Source organism: Urocitellus parryii, chromosome 9 (assembly GCF_045843805.1).
Source record: "Urocitellus parryii isolate mUroPar1 chromosome 9, mUroPar1.hap1, whole genome shotgun sequence".
Classification (NCBI taxonomy): domain Eukaryota; kingdom Metazoa; phylum Chordata; class Mammalia; order Rodentia; family Sciuridae; genus Urocitellus; species Urocitellus parryii.
Genome location: NC_135539.1, coordinates 20,769,065 through 20,785,046, shown reverse-complemented (window position 1 = coordinate 20,785,046; position 15,982 = coordinate 20,769,065). Strand labels below are relative to the sequence as shown.

Genomic DNA, 15,982 nt, shown 5'->3' with positions numbered 1-15,982 from the left:
GATCATGTTTGTTCAGGAGGTGAGGTTCACACGATAAGGAGCAAGGGAAGGGCTTGGACCTGGTATAAAAGGTCTGAAAGGTTTTGGGGGATTATTTTGCATCTGAAACCACCAGGTGAGGGGTGACGGGATGCTTGGAACTGAGTTGAGAGTTTTTCAAATCTAAGCTGGATAAGAGGATGCCTGGATTGAGTGACGGGGGCGTTTGAATGTCAGTTAAGTGGGGCACCTGAATCTGATCTACATGAGGTACAAAGATGCCTGATTTCAACTGAAGGAATGGGGACACTTGTGATGCTCAGAGAAATGAAAACGGTCAGGTTTGTGTAACTGGAGAAAGGATTATGACAAGTAGACCAGGTACCTGGGATCTAATGTCTTGAGCTCATCACAATTCTTTCTGTAATTTCTAAGTCTCTCTCAGTGCCACCAAAACTGCTCAGATGCTGGTACCAGCACAATCTCTTCTACTACCACTTCAGCCCAGGTGACAGAGGCACCTCTAAAATGTTCCTTTCCTTCTGATGTGAGACCAGGGTAAATCTAGAGATTTAACCATGCCCCAGATGCTCCATAAACCAGGCTAATCTACTAACTGACCAAGTGCAGTTAGGTTTTGCTCAGCTTCTTATTTGGTAAACTCACCCCTCTCTATGCTTTGGAGCTGTACTCTACTTCCTCTTTAGAACACTGCTTTGTGCCAAGATGGAATGGGGCTTGACACAGCTTAAAATCTGGACAGAGTCAGAACTGATCTTTTGGTTTGGAAGGGAGAAAGAGGATTGGCTATAGGCAGACCAAGGAAACCCAGAAGGTACTGTTTGGAAGGAAGGAATAAGACCATAGATGAACAGTCCTCTTTAGGTTCAAGACTAAGCCGGCAAGATCTGAGTTGAAGTTCTGAAAAATTCAAGGGATGCCTGGGTAAATGAAGTCCAATGGGAAAAGGATACAGCCTCATTTTTCCTTTCTTCCCACTCCAGCCCCAGAATGTTGACGATTGCTATCCTAGCCCTTCTTTGTGCCTCAGCCTCTGCCAATGCCAGTAAGTGTGACGCCACAAGCCTGGGAATGGGATCATGGGAAGGCAGCCCCTGGACTGCTGTTGGCCAAGGGTTTTACAGGCTGGCTTGGGGTGGTGGGCACAGAGTCTTGGGAGGAACAGGGGTGGTGGGGAGCAGCTGAGTTCCCTGGGGATTTCTCCCTCCAACTCCTCTCTTCTCTCCAGTTCAGGCTAGGTCCTCCTCCTATAATGGAGAGTATGGAGGTGGTGGAGGAAAGCGGTTCTCCCATTCTGGCAACCAGCTGGATGGCCCCATCACTGCCCTTCGTGTCCGTGTCAATCGATACTACATTGTAGGGTAAGATTCTTTGATTTTCTGTGGTTTGGGGACTCTCTAGGATCTTATCAAATTGGCAAGTTCTCATTGGATCACTTCTGTTTCAATCAGTAAGTCAGAGGTAAAACATGATATGGTGAAAGTTGTTAGAGGACAGGGATTCTAGACCTGTCATAACTCCTTAACTCCCACAACACCTGTGACCTTGGCAAATCATATAACCATGAAGTCTCAGGGGCCTGGAAGTTTTCTACCCCCCATCTGAGGGGGCTCCTTTGCAATATTCCTGTCAGGCATCCTCCATCTTTGCCTTGTTTCCCTCCTGAGACAGCCACGTTTCTTTCATAGAGTTGGGAAACTATGATATGCAGAGCCAAAATGTGTTTCCTTCTGATGCAGGTGATTTTCAAGAGCTTGAAAATTCTTTTGCTTCTTTCAAATGGGGGGTGGGGGGTGGGGACATAGTAGAACCCTGGACTCCAAATTCAAGTTCTGACACTGTTGTCTGGGTGATTCTGGGCAACTTCTTTTCTCTCTGAGACTGTTTGTTGGCAAAATGAAGAGTTGAAATTCCCTGTGTGATCTTCTAGGGCTCATGTGGTTTACATTCCATGGGACTAAAAATGTCATGTCACCAGTTTGAAGGTTTCAGCATGTAGGCCCAGAGGTCCTGAGTTGTGATAACCTTATTCAATGACTCCCTTCCTTCTTCACTTGTCCCCAGTCTCCAGGTACGCTATGGCAAGGTGTGGAGTGACTATGTGGGTGGCAAATCAGGAGACCTGGAGGAGATCTTTTTGCACCCTGGTGAATCAGTGATTCAGGTGTCTGGCAAATACAAGAACTATCTGAGGAAGCTGGTCTTTGTGACAGACAAGGGCCGCTACCTGCCTTTTGGGAAAGACACAGGCACGAGTTTCAATGCTGTCCCCTTGCACCCCGACACCGTCCTTCGATTCATCAGTGGCCGAGCTGGTTCTGTCATTGATGCCATCGGCCTGCACTGGGATGTCTACCCTTGCTGATTGCAGCAGCAGCTGAGCTCCAGCCTCCTCCATGGGGCACAGGGCACTGCTGTGGGGCATGAGAACTCCCTTATAATAACCCCCATCCAATTGGCTTAATAAAAGGTTAAACATGGTTAAAACTAGCATGTATGTGGGTGTCTATGGTTGGGATCTACCTCCTGATTTTGATAAGAACATGCCACTCACATTTCTGGCTCTCTGTTAGATACTAATCTGGGAAAAGTAGGAGGATGAGGAAGGGAATTATAAAATACTGGACTTTTCTTTATAATTTATCAAGAGGAGATATTTTCTGGCTTGTGCCAATTCTTTTCAAGGATAGATCCTAAGAATGTTTACCCAAATAGGAGGTCTGAGGCTAGGCTAAGGCCTAGTTGTGGCTTACTGCCAAAACCTGAGATGTCCTATTTTCCAGCTCTCCTCTCCCCTGGTCCTTCTCTTGAAAAAAAGTGCTTCTCTGCTAGAAAAATGTCACCTTACTCTATTGAACCAAACCCAGTCAATGTATGTAGTAATCCTAGACCATTATTCTTTGTCCTTTTCTAGAATCCACCTAACTCCTGAAGTTTAGCCTAAGTTTATGCTGAAGGACTCTGCCCTATTACTTCACCCCAGTTCTTCTCACCATTACCCATAAGCCCTGACATACTTGTTTACCTCTCTCAGAACTAGGACTCTTTCCTCAGGCAATAACTACCTCCCCAACAGTGTAGAAGCTTGTCAGCACCATGCTCAAAAAAGGAAATTCCGGGCTGGGGATGTGGCTCAAGCGGCAGCGCGCTCGCCTGGCATGTGTGAGACCTGGGTTTGATCCTCAGCACCACATACCAACAAAGATGTTGTGTCCGCCGAGAACTAAAAAATAAATATTATAAAAAAAAAGGAAATTCCAAAGAGGAAAGATTTTCATTGTGGGTTGCCATGAATATAAGGGGTTGGTTAGAATTCAGGGGAAGCATCAGGGTAACTGGATGCTTTAAGAAAGGATATAAAGTTGCTATGGAAATAATTTTTAGGACTCTAGTTTCCAGTCTTAGAATACTAACAGTTTTTTGTTGGTAGCGGTGGGGAGTTACACATTGCTTCTGACAGATTTATTCATATCACAGGAAATGTCAGAGTCACATTTCTTCTCAATTAGAGTCCCATTTCTTTTCAACTAGACAAAGATAACAGTTTCACACATGTAATTTTATAAATATTCACATTCTAGAAATGAGCTCATGACTAGCCTGCTTTTATAATTCCTTGCTTTTCAATAATTCCATGGAACAGAATATTATGCCTTCGTAATTATTTTTATTGAGATATAAACCAAAACATAAAATTCACCCCTTTAAAGTGTGCAATTCAGTAGTTTTTTAAAAATATTTTTTATTTATTAATGGACCTTTATATTATTTATTTACATGTGGAGGATTGAACCCAGAGCCTCACACATACTAGGCAAACGCTCTACCACTGAGCCACAACCCCAGCCTTTTTTTTTTTTTAGTATAGTCAAAAGATTATGTAATCATCACCTCTCTTTAATTCTAGAATACTTTCATCACCCCAAAAAGAAATCCAGCCAGGCCTGGTGGCACATGCCTATAATCCCAGTAACTTGGGAGGTAGAAGCAGGAGGATCACAAGCTTGAGGTCAGTCTCAGCAACTTGGTGAGACCCTGTGTCAAAATAAATCATAAAAAGGGCTGGGGATGTGGCTCAGTAGCTGAATGCCCTTTGGTTCAATCCCCAGTACCAAAATTAATAAATAAAGAGAAAAGAAAAAAGAAATCCAGTACTCATCTGCAGTCACTCTCTATTCTGTTGTCCTTATCTACTTTGTACAGATTTGCCTATTCTGGATTTTACACATACAGATGGAATAATACCATAATATGGTTCTTTTCTCTTTATTTTGAGACAGGGTTTCACTAACTTGCCCAGACTGGCTTCAAACTTGTGAAAGCAGTTCAAGTTGCTGGAATTATAAGCAAGTGCCACAGTGTGCAGCTAGTCAAATGACTTTATTGATGCTGTTACAAACATATTTTCCAGAGGATGCTAAAGGAGCACAGAAAGGGCAACTAATTTTTGCTGGGGGTGTCAGGAAAGACTTTGTGTAGGAAGGAGTGCGCATATGTGTATGTGTGGATGCAGGCAATCAGGACTAGGGCCCACATGACACAGGAATAAGAAGATATGAAAATTACAGAGCTGTGGATATAACTCAATGGTGGAACACACACTTAGCATGAACTCAGTCCTGGGTCCTGGATCCAATACCTGGGGGAAGAAAAAGAAAGAAAAGAAGACCACAAGTGATTCAATACATCTAAAATGCAAAGGATCACAAGACCTATGAAAAGGCAGGGCCCATAAATGTCATGCTAAATAATTTAACCCTTATTTTATGGGCTATAGGGAGGCATTGAACCAAGAGTTTACCCAGAAGACTAGTAGGATTTATATGAATGCATCATTTTTCTGTTGTAAGTGGTGAAAATAAATTGCAGGTGAGGGCTGGGGCTAGAACCCTAGTGGTAGAACCCTTGCCTAGCACAGGTGAGGCACTGGGTTTGATCCTCAGCACCACATTAATAAATAAATAAATAATAAAGGTTAAATTTTAAAAACTGCAGGTGAACAGAATGAGATAAGAAAGTTAAGAAACCAAGTTTAGATAAAAAATAATCAATGTTTGAACAAAGGCAGTTACCGAGAGAAGAGGAAGAATTGGAGAGGTTGGGGGTAGAAGGGAAGGTAGACACCGAACATTTGAGGGTGAGTGAAAGATACTTTCATAATTTTTAATGGATCTTAGGTTCATGAGTCATGCTGCACATGGTGATTCCCACATGTAATTTCAGCAAATTGAGAGGCTGAGGCAGAAGGATCATAAATTTGTGGCCAGCATCAGCAACTTCTCAAAATTTTTAAAATTTAAAGAAAGGGCTGAGGATGTAGTTTGGGCAACTGGGAAGAGAAGGGTATCATCCTCTGAGATGGGGAATAAAAAAAGGAAAAACTAATTAGTTCTTAGACTTGTTGAATTCTGAGGTATCTGGTACATCCTGGTTGAGATACAACATTATTATGCAAAGTAGCATCGAAGAATAAAGTTTTTGTTAAGATTTTATTTTTGACAAATACTATTTATATTTAAGAGGTACAATAGGATGTTTTGACATGTTCATGATGTGAAATAATTATATTAGGCTAATTAACAAAATCTACCCCTCATATATATATATTTTTTGTATCAGGAATTAAATCCAGGGACACTTAACCATTGGGTCACATTCCAAGCCCTTTTTATATGTTTTGTTTTTGTTTTTGAGACAAGGTCTCACCAATTTGCTTAGGGCCTCTGAGTTGCTGAGGCTGGCTTTGAACCTGTAATCTTCCTGACTCAGCCTTCTGGGTTGCTAGAATTATAGGTGTGCACCACTATGCCTGGCCATGTGCTAATTTTTCTTTGTAATGAAAACACTTAAAATCTGCTTTTAGCAATTCTGAAATATATAATGCATTATATATATGTGTGTGTTGTGGATGGACACAATACCTTTATTTTGCTTATTTTTATTTTTATGTGGTGCCAGGGATCGAACCCAGTGCCTCTGCCTTATGTATGCTAGGTAAGAGCTCTACCACTGAGCCACAACCCCAACCCCTATACAATGCATTCTTACTAATTATAATTGCCATTTCCTGCAACAGATTACTAAAGCTTATTCTCCTGTCCAACAGAAACTTTGAATCCTTTGATCAATCTCTTCCCTTACCCATCTACCACCCTCTGCCAGCCTCTGGTAACCATCATCCCACTTCCCACTTTTCAACACCTTTAGATTTCCCATATGAGTGAGACCATGCAGTATTTGTCTGGCTAATTTCACTTATCACAGTGTCTTCCAGGTCCATCCATGTGATCTCAAATGACAGGATTTTGGAATAAATCTTTATTTATTTATTTATTTGGTTTTTATTAGTTACACATGACAGTACAATGATCTTGACAAATCATACATTTGAATCAAATGGGGTATAATTTCTCATTTTTCTGATTGTACAGGTTGCAGAATCACATTGGTCATACAGTCACCTATATACATACAGCAATAATAATGTCTATTTTTTTTCTGCTGCCCTTCCTATCCCCAGGAATAAACCTTGATGCAGATTTTTTTCAATATTTTGTTGTCGATGGATCTTTATTTATATGCAGTGCTGAGAACTGAACCCAGTTCCTCATGCATGTTAGACTTTACCACTGAGCTCAACCCCAGCCCTGAAGTGGATTTTAAATGGAGCAACTTAAGTTCATGAGTCATGCACATGAGGTGATTCACATACGTAATCCCAGCAACTTGGAAGGCTGAGGCAGGAGGATCAAAAGTTGTAGCTAGCCTCAGCAGCACAGTAGTAAAGCACTCCTGGGTAAGATTCCCAGTACCAAAAGAAAAAATTAAAAACCAGATTCATGAGTCATTAGCATAGAAACAATGACATTCAAGTGATGAATGTGAAAGAAATAACCTCAAGAAAATTATGGGTATATAAAATAAGAAAAAGGCTGAAGTCAGAGGATTGGGGAATACCAACATTTGATGCATGGTGCAAAGAAGTGGAATCAGTTAAAGAACTAGAGAATGGAGTGTTTTGGGAGGTAAAGAGAATACACTGGAAAGGAAGAGAGAAATTTCAATGAGTGGCTAATATCACGGAGAAGTCAAGAAGAGACTTCAGTTTCCTCCCTTTGATGTTTGTTGATGTTTCAGCAACCATACAGTTATTATTTTGGCAAAAAAAAAAAAATTGCAGTGGATTGGGAGAAGCTGAAGCCAGGCTGCAGACAGTTAAGGAATGAATGGGAAGTGAGGATATGCTGGCAGCAAGAGTTGAATATTTTAAATTTGGCTATAGAATGCCAGAAGATAAACTAGTAAGTCATAGTTACAGGGGATGCAAGGAAGGAGGTTTTGTTTTTTCTTAGGCAGGAAAGACATCAATGTTTATAAGATAAAGAGGAAGGAAAAATAGAAGAGGCTGAAGATTCTGGAAAAAGGAGAAAAATGACAGGATCAAGTCTTTAAAAAGATTGAAGAGGATAATTTATGAAGATAATGAAGCAGGAAACTTTGAGGGAAAAAAGGGGGGGGGAATTATAATTAGTGGGATTACAGCTTGGTTTGAATACAAACTAAAACAAGGGAATTCATAGCTAACCTTTATTTGTTCAGTTAAATAAATAAGGCTACTTGCTATATCAGTCAGATTTTACCAGAGAAACAGGACCAGTAGGAGACATGCTTACATATGCATACAGGAATTTATTGTGTTCAATAAAATTATAGCCACAGGGGGTAGGGTATGCCTATAATCCCAGCTACTGGGGAGGCTAAGGCCAGAGGATTGTCAAGTTCAAGGCCAGCTCAGGAACTTAGCAAGATCTTCAGCAACTTATTGAGACCCTGTCTCAAAATAAAAAACAAAAAGGCCTCGGATGTAGCTCAATGGTAAAGCACCATTGGCTTCAATCCCCAGTGCCTAAATAAATAAATAATAAAAATTATAGAAGTCCACTGTTTTGGACTAAGCCTTAACAGCCCACACTAAAAATTAAAATGAAGTAATCTGTGCTAAAGTTCTACACCCAAAATGAAGCCAGCCTTCCAAGAAATCAGGAGAGGAAAAACCTCAAATTTCCTAAATAGCCAGTTTCAATTGACATGATAATGAAGTTTCTTGCAAAGGGTAATCTGAAGTAACTTTGTTAACAAATCAGTTATTTTCCTATGGTTTCATCTTCTTATCCCCACTTTGAGAGGAAATTAACTTTGAAATGACCAATCCCTTCTTCATTCTGTTTCTGCTTTCTTCAGCCTGTCTGTAAAACCAACCCCTTTCATTGAACTCATGGGAATATTATTCTATGTATTAGCCTGATTCTAGTATTATGGAAAAATCAGACTGGTGAGAAACTCAGTGACACTCAGCGAACCTCAATGGGCTCCCACTTGAAAATTCTGGGCCCTAAGCAGTGAGCTTACAGGGTTTTTATAGGGTGGTGCAGGAGATCGGGTTATAAAGGTGGTACTGGCTGCTAATAAGTGGGTTTGAAATTTGGGTTGCTCAAGTGGGAACAGCGGCTAGGGCAGGGCAGTAAATCTGGATACAGAAGCAGAAATAGCCAGTTATCTCTGTGAAGAGACTTCTACTTGGTTCTGGGCCCACCTCTGGTTTAACTGATAACTTCTCCTGTGGCCTACTGGATCTGTTTTGGATATTTTTCCTGTTCATTCCCTTCTTTGGGTGCTTTTTCCAACTTGTGGATCAGCATCAACCTCAGGCCTGTTGGGAGAGTGAAACCCCTCATTTTCATCAGGTTCCTCCTGGCCAAGGGGCCTATATTGGGTTACCAGTAATTACAGTTTGATTGACTCTAATCATGGATGAAAGTGGGTAATGAAATTGAGGATACAAGGACCCAATAAAAGTGCCAACAGGATTATGAGGAGGGAGCCAGTCACGTGGAGGAGCCATGAAGGTCAACTCCAGATGTTATTCCAGTGGCTCCAGGAATCTGCTAATTCCTGTCATTTATGTGGGACTCAGTCCTATAGTTGCTGGGCCATATCCCTGATGATCTCCAATTGGTTTGCATAACAGCATTCTTCATTTAGGAAGAGACAGATTCCTCCCTTTTCAGCTGTTATTAAGTCTATTCCCCTCCTATTTTGCAAAACTACCTCAGCCAGGTAGGGGTATTAATGATTTGGCCCACTTGTTCAGTATCATGTTAAGTCCTTAGATGGTTTGTAGTAAAAGGTGGTTGATGAAGTGATTCCTCCAATGCCTGTACCTATTCTGGCTATTATCCCCAATCCAATTAGCAGCAGTATGAACTGGATGGCTCTCCTTGATTGTAGATGGGCCGACAGAGGTTATGGGGAGGGTTTGGTTATTAGCTACTATGTTCATCTGAGGGATAAGGAAGGCCAAAGCGCAGGTCCTTGTCTAATTAGTGGGCAGACATACATAAGCCTTCTGTCTCACATATAATGAATAGGCCTTGTTGGGGGTGGCACCATGTTGTGTTTGTGGGCCATCCACCTGTTAATGCTTGGTCACGTTGGTCCCTAGTTAAATTGCTAATAAAGGCTCTGCCCCTTCATTGCTGTCATGCATTCAGGAGCCTGTTGAGTCAGTATGACTGCCCCTAAATGGGTCTCATGGATAAATTTGGAGGGGGCTCTGTGGCTATAAAATTTCCCAATAGTATTGGCATGGCTAATAAGTAATGCAGGGTTTCCATGGATAAGCACAACCAGCAATACTTGGCCAGCTGAAGGTTGGTATCAATAAGAAGGTAGTGGGGCTGCACTTAGCAACAGGTCCAACTGGGAGTCCAAATTAAGAGGCGTGGATGGTTTGTATGGAATAAGGGGGCCTTCCGGTGGAGTGGGGAGTGGGTGCACCCAAGAGACTGAAGGGATGATGAGGCCTGGGTTGAAGGTAACAAGTAATTCCCCAAGTTCCACAGTAGCCATTCCATAAACATAAGTTGTCCCCTTATGTCTGCATGGTTGTCTGTGGAGAGGCAGGGTGTAAAATGAGTGCTGGGTTCAGTGTACTGGGAGCATGTGTAGCGAGCATGTGGAAAGGGAGGTATGTATTTTATGATAACAAAGTATGAAAGATAGGTAACAACATAAGTCCCCTTTCCCATTGTCAGTTTGCTAGGGTTATAGGAACCCATAAAAGAGAGGTGGCAAAGTGTAATCCAGGAGCATTAATAGCTGAAAGGAATGGGGAGGGGAGTGTGTTCAGGCTACAGACAACCAGACAGCAGCACAACTTCCTACTCTAAGGAGATAGCAGGAGGCTAGTCACAATCTCTGACCCATGCTCCAATCTTGGGGTTCAGTGACATCTAATCCAACAGCAAGGCATATAGCAACAGTGCTTATTAGCAGCAAGGGATAGATGTGACAGAGGGGGTTCATTTATATTTTGATAGGTGAATCCTCAAGCTTCTGCTGTGCACTGACTGACCAGCCTCTGGAGTGTGGTCAGAGCAGGGCTGGAGTTCTATTTACTGTGGATTCCTGGGTCATTCTCTGTGCTTAATTTGATGGGGGTAGTTGGGTCCCATACTGTTTGCCAATTGTTAGGGTCTGTTAGAATTGCATTCTTCATCTAGGAGTGATGAATCCAGGGAGTAACACATGCAACCTTAACAGAAGTGGGAATTGCCAATATTACCAGATGGGGACCAGTGGGCTGGAATGGCTCCTTTTCCAATCCTTTACCCAAATCATGTCTCCTGTTTGGTGGGGATGAGCCCAGTTACCCATGGGGATGGGGATCCTTTCTGAAACTTCTTGGAAGGTATGGTGTAGGATTTTTCCCAGGGCTTGGAGATGTCAAGACATTTCTAAGTTTCCAATCTACTTGAGGTCTCCCCTAAACCTGAGAGGGGGATCTGCCATAGAGAATCTCAAAGGGTGAGTGGTTAACCAGAGGGTTGTGGGGTACAGCGTGCTCTTTGTAGGGCTAATGGTAATATTTCCATTCAGGGGGACTGAGTTTCCTGGCAGAGTGCAGCTAAAGTGGTTTCAAGATCCAATTCATGTGCTCTACTTTACCTGAGCTTTGAGGTCTATATGCTGCTTGGAGTTTCCATTTTATTTTTAACATCTGAGCCAGGCCTTGGTCTATTTCTGCAATGAAGCCCAGTCTGTTATCTGATCCGATAGAGAGCGGAAGCCTGTATCTGGGAATAACTTCTCTCGAAAGGGCCTTTACTACTTCTGTCTTTTCTGTGCTTCTAGGAAAAGCTTCAACTCACCCTGAATAAGTACAGACAAGGACCAGGAGGTATTGGTATTCCCAACAGGTCTTGACCTCTGTGAAATCTATCTGCACATCCTTGAAAGGCCTGGTTCCTGTTGTTTGTACCCCGGGGCTTAATTTAGTGTTAGTTTATGCACATGTGCTACAATACTGGGGCAAAGAGTCTCTGGTCAGGCAGATTCCACCAGCTACCTTCTTCCTTTATTCCTTTGCCCACTGTTCCTCTTCCTTAGTATAATTAGGGGTAGGAGGCAGCTCTGGGGCCCTCAAGAGCTTGGTGGTTTGATTCAGCTCTCTGAGGGAACTTAGTTTCTCTGCAGCCTCCTTTGCTGCCCGGTCAGCCAGGTGATTTCCCCTGCTGACACAGTCTGAGCCTTTTTCGTGGCCCCTGCACCTGGGATGGCTCCCAGACTGCATCCAACATTTGGAGATTTTTCTTCCTTCTTCTTAGTCTCTTTTCCTTCTGATGTCAGTAGCTTTCTTTCCTTGTAGATCACTACATTCACATGCAGGGTGGCAAAGGCATTCTTTGAATCAGTATAGATTTTGCCCATCATAATGCCTGGGCCAGTGCCCAAAGTTGAGCTAGCTATGTGTACCATCCTTGCAACAGGGCTTCAGCCTATGTGATGTCGTTAGCAGCAGTGACTCTGAACCCAGCTTTCCATTGTCCTCTCTGGACAAATCTGCTTCCATCTGTAAAGAGTTCAAGTTCCGAATCTGTGAGGGAGACATCCATTAAGTCTGGTCTGTTAGAGTCAACTCCATCCATCATTTCCTCATAGTTGTGATCTGGAGGCCCTTTGTCTGTTGGCAGGAAAGTAGCAGTGTGATGGCAAAACCAGACCTGGTTATGAAATGAAATTACAAAAACATTACAATAAGAAACCAATACTTGGGGAAGGGGTCAGTTCTGCTCCCCTCTCTCAGCCTTTCTCCAGGAAGCCTAATTAACCATGGGCCCCTACCTTTTGGGTTGTAAATAACTGCCCTAGGAATCTGACTACTCCGTCTTGAAATGTAACAGATGCCTGTGAAAAGAGCTGTTCTTATCTGTTTCTGTAAGCATCCTTTATGTTAGAGACCCTGCACAGGGCCTTCAGCTGCATAGATTAGGAACTGTTTTTTGTTTTTTTTTTTTTTAAGAGGAAAGCCCCAGTGATAGGATGGGTCTAAGATGATGTCAAATAACCTATAAATATTGTGAAAAACTGTGGACCAGGGCTCAGAATTTGGAATTTTGTTTTCCTCTGGGCCCGCCAGTGTAAAATAAAGTTTGGAGTTCTCCTCTCTTGAGTGCTGCTTGCTGTTTCTCGCCATCTGTTTCCGTGTAACAGCAGGGTTTGAATTCACATGGTTTCAAACCTGACTCATGGGTTTTCACATAGTAGTCCTTGATAATGAGCTACATTGGAACAGGTTAACCATTTGTGTCCTTGCCCATTCATTAGTGCCATGACAGCATGGGGAATCTCAACATTAATCCTATCCCAGGGTGTGCTTTTTGACTTCCTCGATTAAGGTTACCATACATAGCAGCCAAGGCCTGAAAACATGGTGGCCACCCTGAGGCAACTGGGTCCATGTGTTTTGACAGGTAGGCCACAGGCCGCTGCTATGGACCCACTGTTTGGGTAAGGACTCTGATTAACACTCTCTTTACCTCCTGGGAAGCCTTTTCTTGGTCCTGTCTCCAGTTCAGAGGGTCCTTTTCAGAACCTGCTGTGACTTCATAGAGTGATTTGGCCAGCCTAGAATATCTAGGTATCCAGATGCGGCAGAACCCTGCTGCTCCAAAGAATTCTTAGGCGTCCTTTTCAGTCTTTGGTTGTGGAATGGAGCAGATGGCCTGTTTTCTTTCTGGACCTAGGGTGTGTCATCCTTCAGAAATGATGAACCCGAGGTACTGGATCTCTTGCTGCACATTGAGCCCTGTTCCAAGAAACTCTGTAGCCTGCCTGGCAGGCTAACAATGCTTTTGTTCCTTCCCAGCATTTCTCACAGTTGGGGCTTGCCAAGAGAAGGTCATCCACATATTGGAACAAGGTACAGCCTGGATTTTCTTTCAAGAAAGTTGACAGGTCTGCTACTAGGGTTTCTCACAACAGGGTGGGTGAATTTTTGAATCTCTGAGGCAGTCCAGGTCATTTGTGGTTTTTTCCCCCTTTGGGGGTATTCCCACTAGAAAGTGAATAGAGGCTAGCTAGCCAGGGCCAGGCAGAGGCAGAAGAAAGTGTCTTTTAGGTCCAGACAGGTGAACCAGCTTGCTTATGGTGGCAGGAGGCTCAGGAGAGTATAGGGGTTGGGAACCACTGGGTGTAGCATGATAATGGCATTGTTGATTGCCCTTAGGTCCTGGACAGGTCAGTAGTCATTTCTTCCTGCCTTCTTGACAGGCAGCAGTGGGGTGTTCCACGGCAACTGGCATTCAACCAGAATTCCTGCATCCTTAAGCCACTGCAAGTGGGCATGAATCCCCGGACATGCTTCCTATGGCACTGGATATTGTCTCTGCCTAACATGGAGAGCCCCAGGTTTGAGATCTATCATTATGGGTGCATGGTTGTGAGCCAAGCTGGGGGCCCTTTCTCAGCCCAGACATCAGGAAACTCCTCCAACAGGCAGGTGGGCTTCATCAGGTTCCCCCTCTCTTGGAGGTAAAGCTGCTATTCATCTTCTATAGGTACAGTCCTGCCATGATAAGGATGTTTGGTTCCCTCAACGTAAGACCTGTGAGCCCTCCCTGGGTGAAGGTGATTTGGGCTCTGAGCTTTGTTAGTATGTCTCTTCCCAGCAGGAGAATTGGGCATTCTGGTAGGTACAAGAATTTGTGAGTCACCATGTGTCCTCCTAGCTGGCACATCCAGGATTCACACAACTGCTGGGTAATTTAGGTGCCGGTGGTACCAACTACTGTGCTGAGTAGGGCCACAGGTATAGTGACCATGGAGTGTTCAGTGACTGAATCAACCACAAAAGTCACTAACTGGCTACCCACTTTCATTTTGACTGTGGGTTCTCAGGGGCTCTGTAGTAAGGTGCCTGGTTTTCCCTAGTCTGCCTTGATTCTGGCCAGACCAATGAGGTTCTAGGTTTCTGGTTTAGGTTGCCATTTTTGTCTTCTTCCCTGAGCAGTCTTGTTGGGTCCTTATATTGGTCCCTTATGGTGAGGACATTCATTCTTTCAGTGGCCAGTCTCCTTGCAATAGGCTCAGTGGTCTTGTCAGAGCAGGGCTCTTCTATTGGGTCTCCCCTTTCATAGTGGGGCTGACTACCTGGTCAGGTTTTGCTAGAGCTGCAGCCAATAAAGACACCTTGATTTTCATTTTCTTTTCGGCTTCCCATTTGGCCTCATGGTCTTGATTCACAAAGACCTTGTTTGCCTCTTCTATCAGCTGGGTGACATTCATTCCAGCGAGCCCTCAAGTTTTTGGAATTTCCAATGAATGTCAGTGTAGGTTGGGCCACACAAACACTATGTTGACCATTCATTGGTTTTCTGATGTTTCTGAGTCAAAAAGAGTGTACATTCAGAAGACCTCACACATTTTCTCTTAGAAGTAGCTGGTGACTCCTTTGGTTTCTGGATAACTGCTGCGGTTTTGAAGGTGTTAATTGGCTTTTTAGCTCCTGCCAAGCCTGTAGGAGGGCACCACAGTATTGACTGAGGGCTCCTTGTCCATCCACTATAATGAAGTCCCAGGGGCTGGGGATATGGCTTAAGCGGTAGCGAGCTTGCCTGGCATGTGTGCGGCCCGGGTTCGATCCTCAGCACCACAAACAAAGATGTTGTATCCGCCGAAAACTAAAAAATAAATATTAAAAATCCTCTCTCAAAAAAAAAATTCAAAAGCTGGGAATGGAACCACCATTTGACCCAGCCATTCCCCTTCTCGGTCTATTCCCTAAAGACCTAAAAAGAGCATGCTACAGGGACACTGCTACATCGATGTTCATAGCAGCACAATTCACAATTGCAAGACTGTGGAATCAACCTAGATGCCCTTCAATAGACGAATGGATAAAAAAAATGTGGCATTTATACACAATGGAGTATTACTCTGCAGTAAAAAATGACAAAATCATAGAATTTGGTGGGAAATGGATGGCATTAGATCAGATTATGCTAAGCGAAGCTAGCCAAGCCCTAAAAAACAAATGCCAAATGTCTCCTTTGATATAAGGAGAGTAACTAAGAACAGACTAGGGAAGAAGAGCACGAGAAGATGACCAACATTAAACAAGGATGAGAGGTGGGAGGGAAAGGGAGAGAGAAGGGAAATTGCATGGAAATGGAAGGAGACCCTCAGGGTTGTACAAAATTACATACAAGAGGAAGTGAGGGGAAAGGGAAAAACAGTACAAGGGGGAGGAATGAATTACAGTAGTGGGGGTAGAGAGAGAAGAGGGGAGGGGAGGGGAGGGGAAGGGGGATAGCAGAGGATAGGAAAGGCAGCAGAATACAACAGACATGAGTTTATCAATATGTAAAACAATGAAGTGTAACTGATGTGATTCTGCAAGCTGTATACGGGGTAAAATGGGAGTTTATAACCCGCTTGAATCAAAATGTGAAATATGATATATCAAGAACTATGTAATGTTTTGAACAACCAACATTAAAAAAAATAAAATAATAAAAAATGAAAAAAAAAATTAAGATTAGGTAGCTACATCACAAAAAAAAATAAGATGTAGAGTCACAGTGGTAAATGTTGGTTAGCCATTTTTCTGAAGTTCTTTTTTAAAATTTTCATTTGTTCATTT

At 43.1% G+C, this 15,982-nt stretch overlaps 1 protein-coding gene across 1 annotated transcript; it reads left to right on the top strand.

Annotated features, from left to right (window-relative positions):
* The first annotated feature begins 990 nt into the window (after positions 1-990).
* Zg16 (zymogen granule protein 16) lies at positions 991-2,365 on the top strand. The gene is made up of 3 exons (XM_026400475.2): positions 991-1,045; positions 1,229-1,361; positions 2,065-2,365. Exons 1-3 carry the CDS (start codon positions 991-993, stop codon positions 2,363-2,365), a joined length of 489 nt encoding a protein of 162 aa, XP_026256260.1.
* Positions 2,366-15,982: the final 13,617 nt, after the last annotated feature.